The 15,704-nt window shown below is 41.2% G+C and overlaps 1 protein-coding gene across 17 annotated transcripts in view; it reads left to right on the top strand.

Moving 5' to 3' along the window:
- Positions 1-15,704, top strand: part of nid2a (nidogen 2a (osteonidogen)) — a 174,824-nt gene that overhangs the window by 81,497 nt on the left and 77,623 nt on the right. For 14 of the 17 annotated variants that reach the window (XM_078562579.1, XM_078562589.1, XM_078562578.1 and 11 more), the window contains 2 exons: positions 2,804-3,049; positions 7,145-7,390. The exons of 1 other annotated variant lie outside the window; for it this stretch is intronic. In XM_078562579.1, coding sequence (XP_078418705.1) covers positions 2,804-3,049; positions 7,145-7,390 — 492 coding nt within the window. The remainder of the gene's footprint in view (positions 1-2,803; positions 3,050-7,144; positions 7,391-15,704) is intronic. 2 more of the 17 variants (XM_078562581.1, XM_078562586.1) reach the window with 2 other exon arrangements.

Below are 15,704 nucleotides of genomic sequence, written 5' to 3'. Positions count from 1 at the left end.
CACTATCAGTCTGGCACCCCTGACTGGCACATACTGAGTGTGTCCCAAGGTTTGTCGGGACACCTAAAGTGCACCTTCACCATCCCAATTTCTTTCTCCCTCTCTCAGCTCTGGTGGTAAGGTAGATTCTATTGTATTGTTACTGAATGTCATTATCTGGGCTTCTCGAAGGTGTCATCAGCTTTGTCTTCAGAGGATAGTCCTTGTCTTCAAGGAGCAATCTCCTAACTCTGCTTCGAGGTGTGAAGATCGAAGGAAGGCTAGACTGATGCAGGATGAAAGCACCATGACAGCTCCCTGGAAATCTTGGAGATATGGATAATAACTTTTTTGTTGATTGTAGGTGAATTGAACATTTGATGGACTGGAATCTCTTACGGTTGAAGGCTTCAGGATTATCTGGGGTATCTTGATTATGACATGCGTGGAGCCAATGATTCCACGGATGCATGAGAATCCAACCAGAGCAGCAAAGACGAGTGCCTGCTCATTCTGACTGGCCTCATCAGTAGAAAAGTGGACCTCGGCACAAGCAAACACGACATCAGCCATCCATGAGATGCACTTGTAGGCAGCAGATTGTGGGATTCTACAAATATCACCTTCAGATCCATGGAAGGAGCCAGAGATGAAGAAAACCAGGCTGTGGTGGCTGTTACCATGACTGGCAACGTGTGCCCACATGGCGGGTGGTCTTCTTCCAGGAGGCTGCAAACGTCAGTGACGACTTGGCACGAAACTCTGAGCCTTCTGATGCACTGCTGTTCAGGCGTGTCGGGAAATCTAACCCTCTGCCTGTATACCTTGTGTTGGGGGTAATACCTGCTACAAGCTGGAACTCAGGCTCATCCTTTTTCTCCTGTAGGTCAACTGCTGGTTGTACCACAGGCTGCCCCTGCTGCTGGTGTTACTGCTGCTGCCCATCTTGTTCCTCCTCTGAGGTTCAAGGTGAATGTGCATAAGCAGCTCCCACGCTGAACTGAAGGTTGAAAGCTGGGAAGTGTAGATCGATCTATGTAGATTCCAGAGTAGTAGAAATGACATCCAAGTTATTGGAATTCACGTTCAAGGCAGTGAAAGCATCCTCTCAGAACAGGTCCTGTGAGCAAAAAACCTTTCACCTAGGCAAGGAAGCCAGTGTGAGATCTCAGGCATTTCTTGCCTGTCACTCATCAGCCCTCTCAATCCTGCTGTCCTCTCACCTTGATTTCCCCAGTGAGTTCCAGGGAGCCCAGGAAATTTGTGTGCACATTGTTAAAGTCAGAATCCAGGCTCAAAATAGCTGATAATGAGCACTTAACATATTGAAATTGCCAACCCACTTGTGCGACAGGGTTTTTCTATGCACTGTAGATCAGACAGAGGTTAAAGGTGAAAGTCGGTAGGTTGCTGACCCGCTGGTAATTTGAGCTCTTTTAACTAGCCGACCACTCGCAAACCCACCCACACCCGCCCACTCAGTCAGGTTAAAAGTGCCCCCAAAATCTTTGTTCCCAATTTAAATTTTCAGTGCCAGTGTGATGCTAGGTATATAGGCCATAGGTCTCAAAGACTGGTTGATTGTATCAAACAGCATGTCCCAGCCATTGTTCGCATTGGGCAAGGTACAGACCCTACCCAACCAGCCCATGCTTACAAAACTCAAAACACAGTGTCCAGCATTAGATATGATTCTGCGATTGGAAAACATTTGCTGAATAATCCTCAATGTGCCAAGAATTATGCTGACAGCCAATTTAAGATTGTCAGCTGTGCTTACAGTGTGGCACATTTGCGTGTACTGGAAGCTACATATATTAATACACAGGGCCCTGTTCTTTGCAGACAGAAAGAACATGTATATACATAGTGCCTGTTTCATCTAAACAAAATAAGTGACAGCCATTCACTGACTCATTCCTCAAGGCAATGCCTTGACAAATCGGGATCAAGCTCTGCCTGGTTTAAATTTCAAACAATGCTTGGCAGTTTACTGTCATACAGCATCACTGGTGCATTCTCCATGGCAATGCTTCTATGAATCAGAGTCCACTTGCCAACTAATCAGCGCTTTCTTCACATACAGTATAAATTGTTGTTTTCCCCTTATATTGGCATTCCTGTGAGGTGTCCTGATTGCAAGATGAAAAGCTTTGACAAGTCTCTTTTCTCAGCAATGTAAATTTTCTTCCCAATCACATTACAACATAAAAATTTGCTACACAATCACATACTATCAAACCAATTTCTTTCCAATTACATGCCAGTTAGATAGTTCTGCAAGATACAGATGCCAAGGCAGTTCCTCACAATTAACTCTCAAAAAGTACTATTTATCAGTTAACAGAGATTTTGTTCACAAATTAGCTATATAACACTAGTTGAAAATACTAAATTCTGATGGGTATGGATGTATCTGTGGTGGTGGTGGAATTTGGATCAATTTGAGGTGATAAATTAACTATAATGTGAAATGTGTTGTGTTTATAGCATATTGTCTTGGGTGTGCATTCTGTCCTATAAACAGGTGGGTGACAACAACACCATTTAATAGGATAAAAGCAAAAGGCTGTGGATGCTGGAAATCTGAAACAAAAACAGAAAATGCTGGAAAATCTCAGCAGGTCTAACAGCATCTGTGGAGAGAAAAGCAGAGTTAATGCTTCGAGTCCATATCGGAGTCGAAACGTTAACTCTGTTTTTCTCTCCACAGATGCTGTTAGAACTGCTGACCACTTAATAAGAGATGTAAGAGACTTAATTTGAGAGAATGTTACTTTTAACTTGTACTTGTTTCAAAACCAGTTTCTTTTTATTTGATTAGCAACCAATGAACGTTCAAAGACTGCTTGTGAACAGCACAGAGAGAGACTGCAAACAGAGCTGAACCTGCGTGGATCTCAATCTCTTGTTGGAATCCATATCCCTGAGTGCGATGAAGAAGGGAACTTCAGGCCTCTGCAATGTCACGGCAGCACAGGCTACTGCTGGTGTGTGTATGAAAACGGACAGGAAATTTCTGGGACTAGGACATCACCTGGAACTAGTCAACCTCGCTGTGGGCTGCCAGGTTAGTCAGTGTTTTAAATATGCGAAATAACCGGCATTGTAGGAAAAATGAGGAGTTCAAAGAGACTTTAATTTATTTTGAAATGATTCTAACTTGGAACTTGATGAAATGCACGTGAGTAAAGCTAATCATTAATGAAACTGCTGATTTTGCCAAAAGTTTAGGGACGGGCAATAAACGCTGCCCACATCGCGTGAAAGGAAAGAAAAGTTATTTCTTATATTTATGAAATACCTATCTCTGTTGTTTGGCATTGAGCTGTAAGCATGACTGGAATAAAGCACCTGACCACATTTATTTCCATTGAAACAGCCTGATTATCCTTCCTGAATATTCCCCCATCCCTCATTTCTCCCATTGTTCTCTTCTATTGTCAACGAGCTCAGAATAAATCTTGCATGCTTCAATTCTACTGGTTTCTGTTTTCCACTGCTGTTTCCCTGGCTTCTTGATTCTCACCAAGTTAGTTCACCATCTATTCAGATTTGCAACCTCAAAAAAGGGTGTATATGGCCCCACACTAAGATTCACAAACACATGCAGTGAGCTAACAGGTAACTATAAAGGATTAACATTAAAAAGAGGCCATCAGAAAATGAAAAGAAGAAAGCAAGAAAAAAAATGAAATCAATTATATGGCTCCAGTCTCTGCGGTTTTCCCTTTTTTCTATTTGGATATTTTTGTCATTCACTAATCCTGTGACATACAATCTTAGTCTCCAATTTAAATTTTCTCCCACTCACTTTAGAACATAACATTTTCTTCTCAAATTATATACTATCGAACAAATTTCTTTCCAGTTAGACTCTAGGAAGAAAGTTCTTCGAGACATACCTGTCAAAGCAGTTCCTTAATGGATTCCAGGATATTCCATTGACTATCCTAAGTGTGAAGAAGAATCTCCTGATACCTATGGTAAAGGTGCTCAGATACCACCTTTACCCCATCCCACTTAATTTGAATCTTTGTTTCCTTTTCTACTCCTGTAATTTTATTTCAAATAATATTCAGGATTAGCTTTTTCTATACCCTTAACAATCTCATGTGACTCTAAAATCACCTCTCAGTTGCCTCCTTTTCAACCGGAAAAGCCCACGTTTCCCCTTATTATCAGACGACTGGCACTTGTGATTCTTTGCAAAGCCTGCAGCGTTCTATCAAAAGTTAAAGATGAGCAATTAGTATCTCTGGAATGTGTGAATTACTGATTGTAGGGCCATTTTGTGCTGAGTTTGTGGAGGGGGCAGGGGGCATTGGGTGATTTTGTGCCAGATGACTGCATTGCCTCTGTCTAAGTGAGCCTATGCCTGAATCAGTCTCACCCAAGCCTCTAGGTTTGAGACTGCTGGTGCCTTTTCTACATTGTGTTCTTCCTGATGGTCCTCATTATATGAAGAGGCAGCGCACTCAGTACCTTCCTCCTGGAAATTGAGTTCTTACTGTTGTGCTATGTTATGCAAGGCATTCTAGATGCCCTTATGGGTACAGACTGAAGGGTACCCCAAGATTTGTCAAGCTTCCTAAAGTACATCTGCAGCATCCCAATTACTTGCTGTATGACAGCTCTGGTGGCCAGTTGGCTTCTATTATATGTTTCCCAAATGTCAATGTCTAACCTCCTTACAGGTGTCACTTATCACATCTTCAGAGGTTAGCCCTTCTCTCCAAGGAGCCATCCACTATCTCTGCTTTGAGGTGTAAATATCTAAGGGGGTCTTGACTGGTACAATTAGAAAGCATTGTTATGGTTTCCTGGGAATCTTTGCATAAACGAACAAGATCGGACAGAGCAGGTGATGTGCATGGACTGCAGTAGGTGAAAGTTTGTAGACAGCGAGACTGTACCATGTGAACATGTCTGCAGTAGGTGTCTCCACCTTGAATCTCCTCAGCTCCGAATCATTGAACTGGTGTGTCAGTTGGAGACTCTTTGAAACATAAGGGAGGGACAACAGTAGCTAGACTGTTTGCTCCAGACTTCAGTCACACCTCATAGAGAGGTACACGTTCAGATCAATAGTGTTCAGAGTAAAAGGAGCCCAACTGAGACAGAAAATGACAAATCACAGAAACTGATCGTATCCAACAGGTATAATGTGCTAACTACCTGTGGGGATAAGAATAAAGACTGTTGGAAGAACAGCCAGAATGCAATCCATGGCACCTGGTGCAAGAAGATGTCCAAAACAGGGAGAAGAAGGGAAGCCTAATGTGGTATTTGTTGGGGAATTGAATAATTAGGGGGATGGATAGCTTTCTTTGTAAGCGGGGTCATGAGTCCCACAAGGTTTGTTACCTATCTGGTGCCAGGGTGAGGGACATCTTGAACCAGCTTGAAAGGATATTGAAGAGGGAGAGGGAGGATCCAATCATTATGATCCATGTTGGGTCCAACAACACAAGATAGGTTAGACAAGAGATCCTTTTTTACTGAATAGCAGGAACTAGGAGCTACATTAAAGGACAGGAGCTCAAGGGTTGTAATCTCTGAATTATTGCTCATAACACGTAAAAATGGACATAGGGATGAACAGATTAGGAAGGTGAATGATTGTCTGAAGGTGAGGCATTGGAAAGAAGGGTTACATTTCATGGTACACTGGCATCAGTACTGAGCAGCAAAGAATAGTACCATTAGAATGAACTCCATCTGAATCAGGTTGGGACCAGGGTCCTAGCTAAAAGGATAAACAGGACAGGCACAAGGAGTTTATACCAGTAAGTAGTGGGGGAGAACTCAGATGTAAAATGTAGTATGCATAATAGTTTGAAAACAAACAAAAGGGAAGAGGGCAGAATAAGGGTCAGAAATTGTGCTGTAGGCACTAGAGATAAAGGGGAAACTAAAAATTATAGAGCAATTTAACCAGGGGAGGGAAATAAGAAATATGTGAGTGAAACATAAGAGCAGAAGGGTAGGTTACCGTTTGTGCTAAATAAGTATCCTTTATTCAAACAGATACAGATATAAGAAACATATTGAATGAATTACAAGCACGTAATCAACTTGGAGGATATGATATGGTAACCATTATGGAGAAGGCTGTTTTAAACCTGGTAATGTGTAATGAGACAGGATGAATTAATTACCTCACAGTAAAGGATCCTGTAGGCAAGAGTGATCATAACATGATAGAATTTCACATTCAGTTTGAGGGTATGAAATGTGGGTCTAAAACAAGTGCCTTAAACTTAAATAATGGCAATCAGAAGGGTAAGAAGACAGAGTTATCTAAAGGGAGCTGGAAAAATAGGTTAAAAGGTAAATCATATCCTGGAATCGAAAGTTATAGGGTGATTTGATCAAAGTTTTCAAGATATTAAGGAGAACTTATAGGGTAGATAGAAAGAAACTACTTCTGCTGATGGGCAGTCTCGTACTCAGTGGCATAGCCAAAAGATTAGAGCCAGACCTTTCAGGAGTGAGATTAGTAAACACTTCTATGTGTAACAAGTGTTAGAAGTTTGGAATTCTCTTCCACAAATAGCAATCGATGATAGATCAATTCGTAACTTTAAAACTGGATTGATAGTTTTTGTTAGCCAAAGCTATTAGGGATATGAGACAAAGGTTGGCATATGAAGTTAGGTCACAGGTCAGCCATGATCTCATTGAATGGTGTAACAGGCTCACAGAGCTGCATAGCCCACTCCGGTCCCTATGTCCCTTTGCCTTATAAGTTGAGATGTACACATAAATCCTGGCCCTGGCAAACTAGCACTGGTCACCAGTGAGATGCACTTGTGGACTGCAGTTTGTGAGATTCTACAAATATCACCCCAGATTGCTAAGAGCCAGAGGCAAAGAAATGAAGGTCTGTGGTGACTGACAGCCACTAGCAATGCGAGCACACCTGGTCCACTTGACAGAAGGTCTTCTTCCTGGAGGCTGCAAATGTCAGCCATCACCTGATGCAAACTTCAGAGCCTCGTGAGGTACTGCTACTTTGTCATGTCCAGGAAGCTTATCTTCTGCCTAGAAAGCCAGGGTTTGGGGACATTGCCTCCTACAAGCTTGAAGTCTATGCTCATTCCCTCTCTCTGTGGAGCAGTATGTAGTTGAGTTATTTTAAAATCAGAATCTTTTTGATTAGAACCCATTGAACGTCCAAAGACTGCTTGTGAACAGCACAGAGAGAGACTGCAAACAGAGCTGAACCTGCGTGGATCTCAACCTCTTGTTGGAATCCATATCCCTGAGTGCGATGAAGAAGGGAACTTCAGGCCTCTGCAGTGTCACGGCAGCACAGGCTACTGCTGGTGTGTGTATGAAAACGGACAGGAAATTCCTGGGACTAGGACACCACCTGGAACTGGTCAACCACAGTGTGGACAGCCAGGTCAGTCAGTATTTTAAATATACAAAATAACCGGCATTGTAGGAAAAATGAGGTCAAAAAGTGATTCTAATTTGAAACTTAGTGAAACACGTATGTGTAATGTTATGGCTCAGCTGATGGTAAATGCTGAGCTGCTCAAATCCCAAAGGGAGACTTGAAACAACTGCCACAATTGTTTTGCAATTTGTATATATTTCAAGATGCTTGCTTTGAATCTAGTAGTAATAAGACCACCGAGTCTTATAGGTTTCTTACGAAAGTAACTTCAGGCCTCTGCAATGTCACGGCAGTACAGGCTACTGCTGGTGTGTGGATGAAAGGGGACAGGAACTAGGACACCACCTGGAACTGGTCAATCACAGAGTGGATAGCCAGGTCAGTCAGTATTTTAATTAAGCAAAATGACCTGAATTGTAGCAAAAAAGAGGAATTGAAAGAGACTTTTATTTTTTAAAAGTGAGTCTGAATTGCAACCTGTTGGAGCACTTGAGTGTAATTCATATTATAATGCACAGTTGATTAACTCAATCTGTTATCCCCTGTGTTTATGCAGTGCCTATATTCATAACATCACATGGTAATTAAAAGTGAGGAGGCAAATCAGCCAATTTGGCTTATCAGTCCCAAGAAATTGTAGTTTCCTTTTCCATTTTAGCATCAAATTTTCTTTAGTTGGCTCCAGGGTACTTTCCTTCACTGCTCTAGAAATTTATTTTGCACATTGATCATCCTTAGTGTGGAAATAATTTCCTGATATCTGTCATAAAATTACCCCCCACCCCTTTATTTTGAACAAATCACAGATTACCAAACATATTTCTATTTGTTTTTTTTATATTTCTTATATTTTTGTCATTCACTAATCCTGTGACATCAAAGTAAGATTTTCAGATGACAGTGGATGCAGGAATGAGCGCGGATTTGAAAATTGCATTCCTGGAGGGCAGCGCTGGATCCAGTCACCTCTGAGATGTGATGTGATTTTCAAACTGAGGGTGTTTATGAAGCCCACACATCTCCAATTAAGTTGAGCTTATTGATGAGCATTAATAGGCCTCAGAGGAGTAGTTTTGAAGTTTCAATTGTCAGACATGGGGAACATTCAGACTCTGGGACATGTCAGGGTGCAGCTGGCATGCACACAACAAGGAATAATGAAGGCTGTTTGGGTTTTGGAAATGCAATGCAGTACAGACTAATTGGCTTGCCATAGTCATGTGGCTCTGCCATGAGGCACTCTGCTTCTGGAAGCAGACATCTTAAGATCAGTTCAATAAAGGCTCTCACTGAGCCCACACTGAAGAAGTTCAGCTGTCCTTATACATGAAACATGAAACAGAAGTGAAGAAAAAATAGATTTTTAAACCCTGCAAAAGGAGCAGAGAAGACACTGAAAATTCAGGAACACAGAAAAGTTTAAAGCTGCAAAAAAAAAGCTGCTAAAAAGGACAAAAGAAAAGCACACAGGTTGCAAGTGAAATAACTGTATTCTGATATGAAAGGTGGTATTTGCCAGGCCGACCAAATCCACAAGGAAAATTTGGCCACTTTATCACAACGGTTTTGCAATTTGTATTTATTACAAGAAGGTTTTTGCACTGAATTCAGAAGTAATGAGTCCACTAACACTTTGAGACTTTAAAAATTAGATTAAAATATTTATTGACAAAAGAAAAGAATAACCACACACACAAGATTACAGTTACATGGTTACTTAATATTATAACAATTCCCAAAATTCCTAATTACCCAGACTCCCAACTATACACACCCTTTAAGGCAACAGTCTGAAATAGGTTTTAAATTTATAGAGACAATCCAGCAAGGTTACCACAAGCACCCACTTGACAGAGGGATTCCAAAGGCTTTTAACACAACTTCAGTTACTGAAATAGCAGACTTCTGCAAAGTGGCTAGAGACTTTATCCCAAGTCAGTTTCACATTGTGTACCTTTCAGATCTCACACAGCCGCATCCCATACTGCTTTCCATCTTTCTTTAAATATATTTCTTCTTCTTTGATTTGTAAGTCCCACTGTTTCCCCATGTCTTTGGAATTTACTTTTCCCATAATATAAAAATCTTTCATATTATCATTATGGTCAGCACCTTTGGGAAAAATCAACGTAATAAGCTTGCCCTATTTATCTTGTTGGTTATAAAAACCTCATCATGTCTCTTTGAAAATCCAACAACTTTTCCCCTTGTCTAAAAATAAAAATTTCATACCTGCTGACTTTACCCTAGCTCACTCATTAGCATTTCAAATTCCTTTTTACACCTAATTTCTATAATCATTTAAACCTTGCAGTCTATCCGTCTCTAATTCAATTAAATCAGTCACACAGACAGAACCATCCACACACATACACATAAGCCTACTTTTCAATACCCCATAATGCTATTATGAAAAATATGATACTTTTGTGACACTTCCATCCTTATGGAAAAATGAGCTGTCGTAATTTTAAAAGACGGTTTCATTTTCTCAACCCATCTTACATTACATACTGTACTTATCTATATACATAACCTATTACACTACCAGGTGCATGCTTTATCATAACAATATATATAAAAACAAATCCTTTGTTTCAACAGAGGTTATTTCAGTCCAAGGTCCACGTTTTATATGTTCTATTTCCTTTGAACATTAAACTCTTGATAATGCATCCACAATTCAATTTTCTCATCCAGCCACATGTATAATCTGTGGATTAAATTGTTGCTGTGGTAAACTCTATCTGTCTTGCACTTGGGTCATGAAATCTGCCCAGAAATTTTAAAGGATTGTGGTCCGTATAAACAATTGTTTCTGACGAATTGCTTGCAACATAAACTTCGAAATACTGCAACGATAACACCAGACCTAGAGTCTCTTTTTTGATGGTTGAGTACCTTCTCTAATGTACATTCTGCTTCCATGAAAAATACCCTAATGGCTTCTCAATCCCAGTTTCAACTTCTTGTAACGATACAGCACCAATACCCAAATCACCTGCATCCACAGCCAATTTAAGCTGCTTGGCGTAATTAGGTACTGCCAAAACTGTTGTGGTAGTCAACACAGTTTTTAAACTGTCAAACACGTTTTGACACTCCTGTGTCCATTGAAACTTCTTTTTTTAGTAGTTCAGTCAATGGAGCAACCACACTGGTAAAATTTGGTACAAACTTCTGGTAAAATCCACTCATGCCCAGAAATCTCAAAACTTCCCGCTTTGTTTTAGGCACAGGGAAACTCAGGATGGCTTTTACTTTCATATCTCTTGGAACCACCTGGCCATGTCCAATGGTATGGCCTAGATATATAGCTTGCACTTTTTTGCAAATTCACTCTTAGTCAAATTCACCACCAAATTAGCTTCTTGCAGTCTTTCAAACAGTTCTTTCAGATGTTGTAAATGCTCTTCCCACGTTGACTGAAAACTACCAAGTCATCAATATAAACAGCACAATTGCTCAGACCTGCAATTACTTTGTTTGTCAGTCTTTGAAATGTTGCTGGTGCATTCTTCATTCCAAATGGCATAACTTTAAACTGATATTGTCCATCTGGCATTACAAAAGCCGATATCTCTTTTGCTCTCTCTGATAACTGTACTTGCCAATATCCTCACAGCAAATCAATATTTGTGATAAACTTTGATTGTCCCATTTTCTCAATACAATCTTCCAACCGTGGAATAGGGTATGAATCCACTTTTGGCACTGCATTTACTTTTCGATAATCCACACACAGTCTTTGTGTTCCATCCGGCTTCGGGTACCATCACAATAGGTGAACTCCAGTTACTGCAACTAGACTCTATAATGTCATTCTGAAGCATGAATTCAATATTTTTCTGTACTTGAGATTTTACTGGATTTAACCTATAAGGATGTTGCCTCATTGAAACTGAATCACCCACATCTATATCATTTGTATAATTTGTCTTTCCCAGCTTATTCCCACAAATAGTTTGGGTGACTGCAATAGCTTTTCCAAATCACTTTGACACTTGTCTGGAAGGTAACTCATTATTACATTTAAATTTTTAAGTACCCCCTCATCATCCAATTTGATTAGAGGAAAATCAGTTTCAGAGTCTCTTATTTCCACTTCTTTCTCCTTATCTACCACCACTAATACCTCCTTTTGGTTATCTTCCCTGTCAAAGTACCTTGTAAGCATGTTCACAAGACACAACTCTGTTTCTTTCTTCTATCTGGAGTATTTATTAAATAATTTACTTCACTCAGTTTCTTTTCAATCCTGTAAGACCCACTAAACCTTGCCTTTCATGGTTCGCCTAACACTGTAACAAGACTAATACCTCTTCCCCAGCAACAGAAGTAGGAGCTTTGGCCCTCTTCTCTGCCTTTATCTTCATCCCCTGCTGTGACATATTTAAATGTTCTTTAGCTAACTCACATGCCCTGTTTAATCTTTTGCTGAAGTTTGTCACATAATCCAGGAGAGTATTTTCCAAATTCTGACCCATTAACTTCTCCTGAATCAACTTAAGTGGTCCCCTTACTTCATGAACGTAGACTAATTCAAAAGGACTAAATCCTGTTGATTAATTAGGAGCATCCCTAATAGCAAGTAACAAGAATGGAATCCCCCGATCCCAGTGCTGCGGATAGTCTTGTCTACAAGCTCTCATCGTGGTTTTCAAAGTTTGATGCCATCTCTCCAAAGCACCTTGTGGTTCAGGATGACAAGCTGATGACTTAAACTGCTTTATCCCGAGGCTGCTCATTACTTCCTTAAACAGCTGTGACATGAAATTCGAACCCTGATCCGACTGTATTTCTTTTGGTAACCTATATCTTGTAAAAAATTTAGTCAACTCCTCTACAATTCTCTTTGCTGCAGTATTTCGTAAAGGTATTGCTGCCGGAAACCTTGCAGATACATCCATAATTGTCATCAAGTGCTGATTTCCACTTTTAGTCTTAGGAAGGCGTCCTACACAATCAATCAGGACCCTGGTAAAAGGTTCCTCAAATGCTTGAATCAGAATTAAAGGTGCCGGTTTAATCACTGCTTGAGGTTTTCCTGTCACCTGACATGTGTGGCATGATCTACAGAATTTGACTACATTTTTATGCAATCCAGGCCAATAAAAATGTTTTTGTATTTTCGCCTGAGTTTTCCTAATTCCTAAATGTCCAGCTATCGGAATTTAATGAGCTACTCTCAATATTTCATTTCTGTATCCAGATGGTACAACTATTTGATGTAACTATTTGATTGAAGAGCTGGAAAAGAGAGTAATCAAAAAAATTACGACTCTCACAGACTGAATTAGCAGCATGGTAGCAGTGAAACAACCTGGAAAGCTGTGAGTATGCTTAGACCCAAAGGATCTAAATAAAGCACTGAAGAGATCTCACTACCCCATGCCAACCATCGAAGGAACTTTGCTGCAACTTGCCAAGGCAAAGATATTCACTACCCTCGATGCGAAGGATGGTTACTGACAACTGAAGCTGGGTGAGAGCAGCAGCTTTCTAAAGACAGTCTGGACACTGTTTGGGTGATACAGATGGCTGCGCATTCGGTTTGGCATTTCCACGGCTCCAGAAGAGTATCAACGCAGACAGCACGAGATAGTCAGAGATCTTCCTGGAGTGAAAACCATAGTGGATGATCTATTAGTCTGTTGATGTGAAGACACAATGGAAGAAGCCATAGCGGACCATGATCAGAATTTAATACAACCGCTGGAGAGATCTCACCAGATCAATCTGAAGCTGAACAAGCAAAATTGCAACTGAAGGTGCCTGAAGTCTTGGGTCATGTATTGACAGCAAAAGGTCTTCACCTGGATCCTGACAAGGTGAGAGCTGTAGCAGCGACGCAATGGCTGACAGATGTGAAAGCAGTGCATCGATTTGTTGGATTCATGAACTATCTAGTAAAACTTTTGCCTAATTTGTCAGCAGAGCGTGGCCCATTATACAAACTTGTGGCCAAGGATGTGTGTGGTATTGGGGCACAGAATAAGAAGCAGCATTCACTAAAATCAAGCAACTAGTGACGACAATGCCAGTGTTGAAGTACTGTGCTGTCTTTGACGGAAGTCACCTTGCAGTGTGATGCCAACGAGATGGGTCTGTGAGTGACTCTGATGCAGCAAGGACAACCGGTCACATTTGCATCCAGGGCACTAGCGCAAACAGAACAACGCTACGCTCAGATTGAGAAAGAGTGCCTGGCTATTGTTTTTGCATGTGAGCATTTTCATCAGTACCTGCTTGGGAGAAACAAAGTAACAGTAGAGACCAACCACAAGCCTCTTCAGAGTTTTTTTCGCAAACCATTCCTATCTGCTCCAAAGCAACTGCAAAGAATGCTACTTTGTTTATAAAAATATCATCTGGATGTGACACAAGAAAAAGAACCAGATGTACATCGCAGACATGCTGTCGAGAGCAGTACTCCCCATGAAGCAAGTTGAGGATGCTGCAACAGAATGCAAAATCTTCCAGATTCAATGTAAAACAGCAGCTAGCCATAATCTGGAAGCCACCAACCCAGCAGAGACATTGAATCTGACAGACAGCCGCCTTGCTCAAATCAAGCGAACAACCAAACAAGATGCAACTTTACCAGTGCTACAGGAAGTGGTGATGAAAGGATGGTCTGAGAGCAGCTAGGCCTCACCTGTGGTCACAGCAGCGTATTGGGCATACTGAGATGAATTGATAGCCCAATATGGAATCTTGTACAAAGGAAATAGAGTCATCATCCCGAAGGATATGAGAGGAGAGACGCTGAAGTGCATCCATGCAAGCCATCAAGGAATTGAATCGACTCTGAGAAAGACAAGAGAAGTACATACTGGCCAAACATGTGCAATGAAATTATAGACCACATTGGCCAGTATGGTGCTTGTAATAAGTACCAAGCTAAGCCAGCTAGAGAGCCATTGATGAAGCATGACATCCCAGACAGACCATGGATGAAGCTGAGAGAAGAACTTTAAACTTTGGCAGAAACTGATTGTCTTGTCACTTTAGACTGCTATTCTGACGACTGGGAGTTAGACAGTTGGCTTCAACAGCAACGAGAGAAATAGTAGAATGCCTGAAAGCCCACTTCAGTCAGTATGGCATTCCAGACATTGTGATGAGTGACAGTGTCCCTCCGTTCACAAGTGAAGAGTTCAGCCGATTCACAATGGATTGGGAAACTCAGAACTACACATCATCTCCGCCCTCTCCCCAGTTGAAGAGAAAGACTGAGGCGGCAGTGAAAATCGCCAAAGGACTCATCAAGAAATCGAGTAAATCCATACACAAGGCAAACCTTGAGAAACACACTGACTGAAGGCATGGAAACTGGTCCTGTCCAGAGACTGATGCCATGCCGCACACAAACTACTCTTCCAATAGCGAAAAAGCTACTGAAACCAGAAGTAGTAACAGGTGAGAGTGAAAAGATCAAGGTAAAACGACAGAAAGCCAAATTTCAGTATGACAAGACTGCCAAACCATTGCCAGAGCTGAGCATTGGAGAGCCAGACAGGGTGCAAACCTTCAAAGCTCTCAACAGGAGTCAGCCCACATGGAAACTTGGCACATGCATAGAGAAATTGTCACCTCGATTGTACGCAGTGCAAGTGAATGACCAAATATACTGGTGCAACTAGCTAAGCTGTTCCGTCACAGCAATCGGGTGGTCAGGAAGAAGGAATATTAGGAAACTTAATACAGAACTACCATCAATCCCAGAGGTCCATGACTCCTAAACAACAGCAATGAAACAACAACAGTCACCAAGGCAACAGGTGCCATGGGAACGACACTCTCCGGACAAGGCACATCAACACACACGCATTCCATTAAGAGACCTGCACAGTTTAAAGACTGTGTGCAATGCATGTGCAGATACTGAATAGTAAACCAAACAGTTGTCAATGCATGAGAACAGTGGGTATATAGTGGGTAACTTGGGCAACTCACAGTCACACAGGATCGTGCATGCAAATGTCTCTTTTGTTCACTGGCAGAAAAGGGAATGTGTATCTTTTTTTATATGAAAAAGGGGATGTTTGGGTTTTGGAAAGGCAATGCTGTACTGACCAACTAGTGTTGGCCATGTGACTGCCATGAGGCACTCTGCCTCTAGGGGTAGACATCTTAAGATCAGTTCAATAAAGGCTCTCACTGAGTACACACTGAAGAAGTACAGCTGTCCTTATAAATGAAACAAGGGCTAATGGATACGCTGATCAACTCATTTAAATGAGGGAAAATAAGGCTTCGGTGTACAACCAGTGATACAGAGTTTCCATTGCTGATACTGAGAGGCTTGTATTAG

This window comes from Cetorhinus maximus, chromosome 18 (genome assembly GCF_964194155.1).
Source record: "Cetorhinus maximus chromosome 18, sCetMax3.hap1.1, whole genome shotgun sequence".
Taxonomy (NCBI): Eukaryota; Metazoa; Chordata; class Chondrichthyes; order Lamniformes; family Cetorhinidae; genus Cetorhinus; species Cetorhinus maximus.
This window is presented reverse-complemented; position numbering and strand designations above follow the sequence as displayed.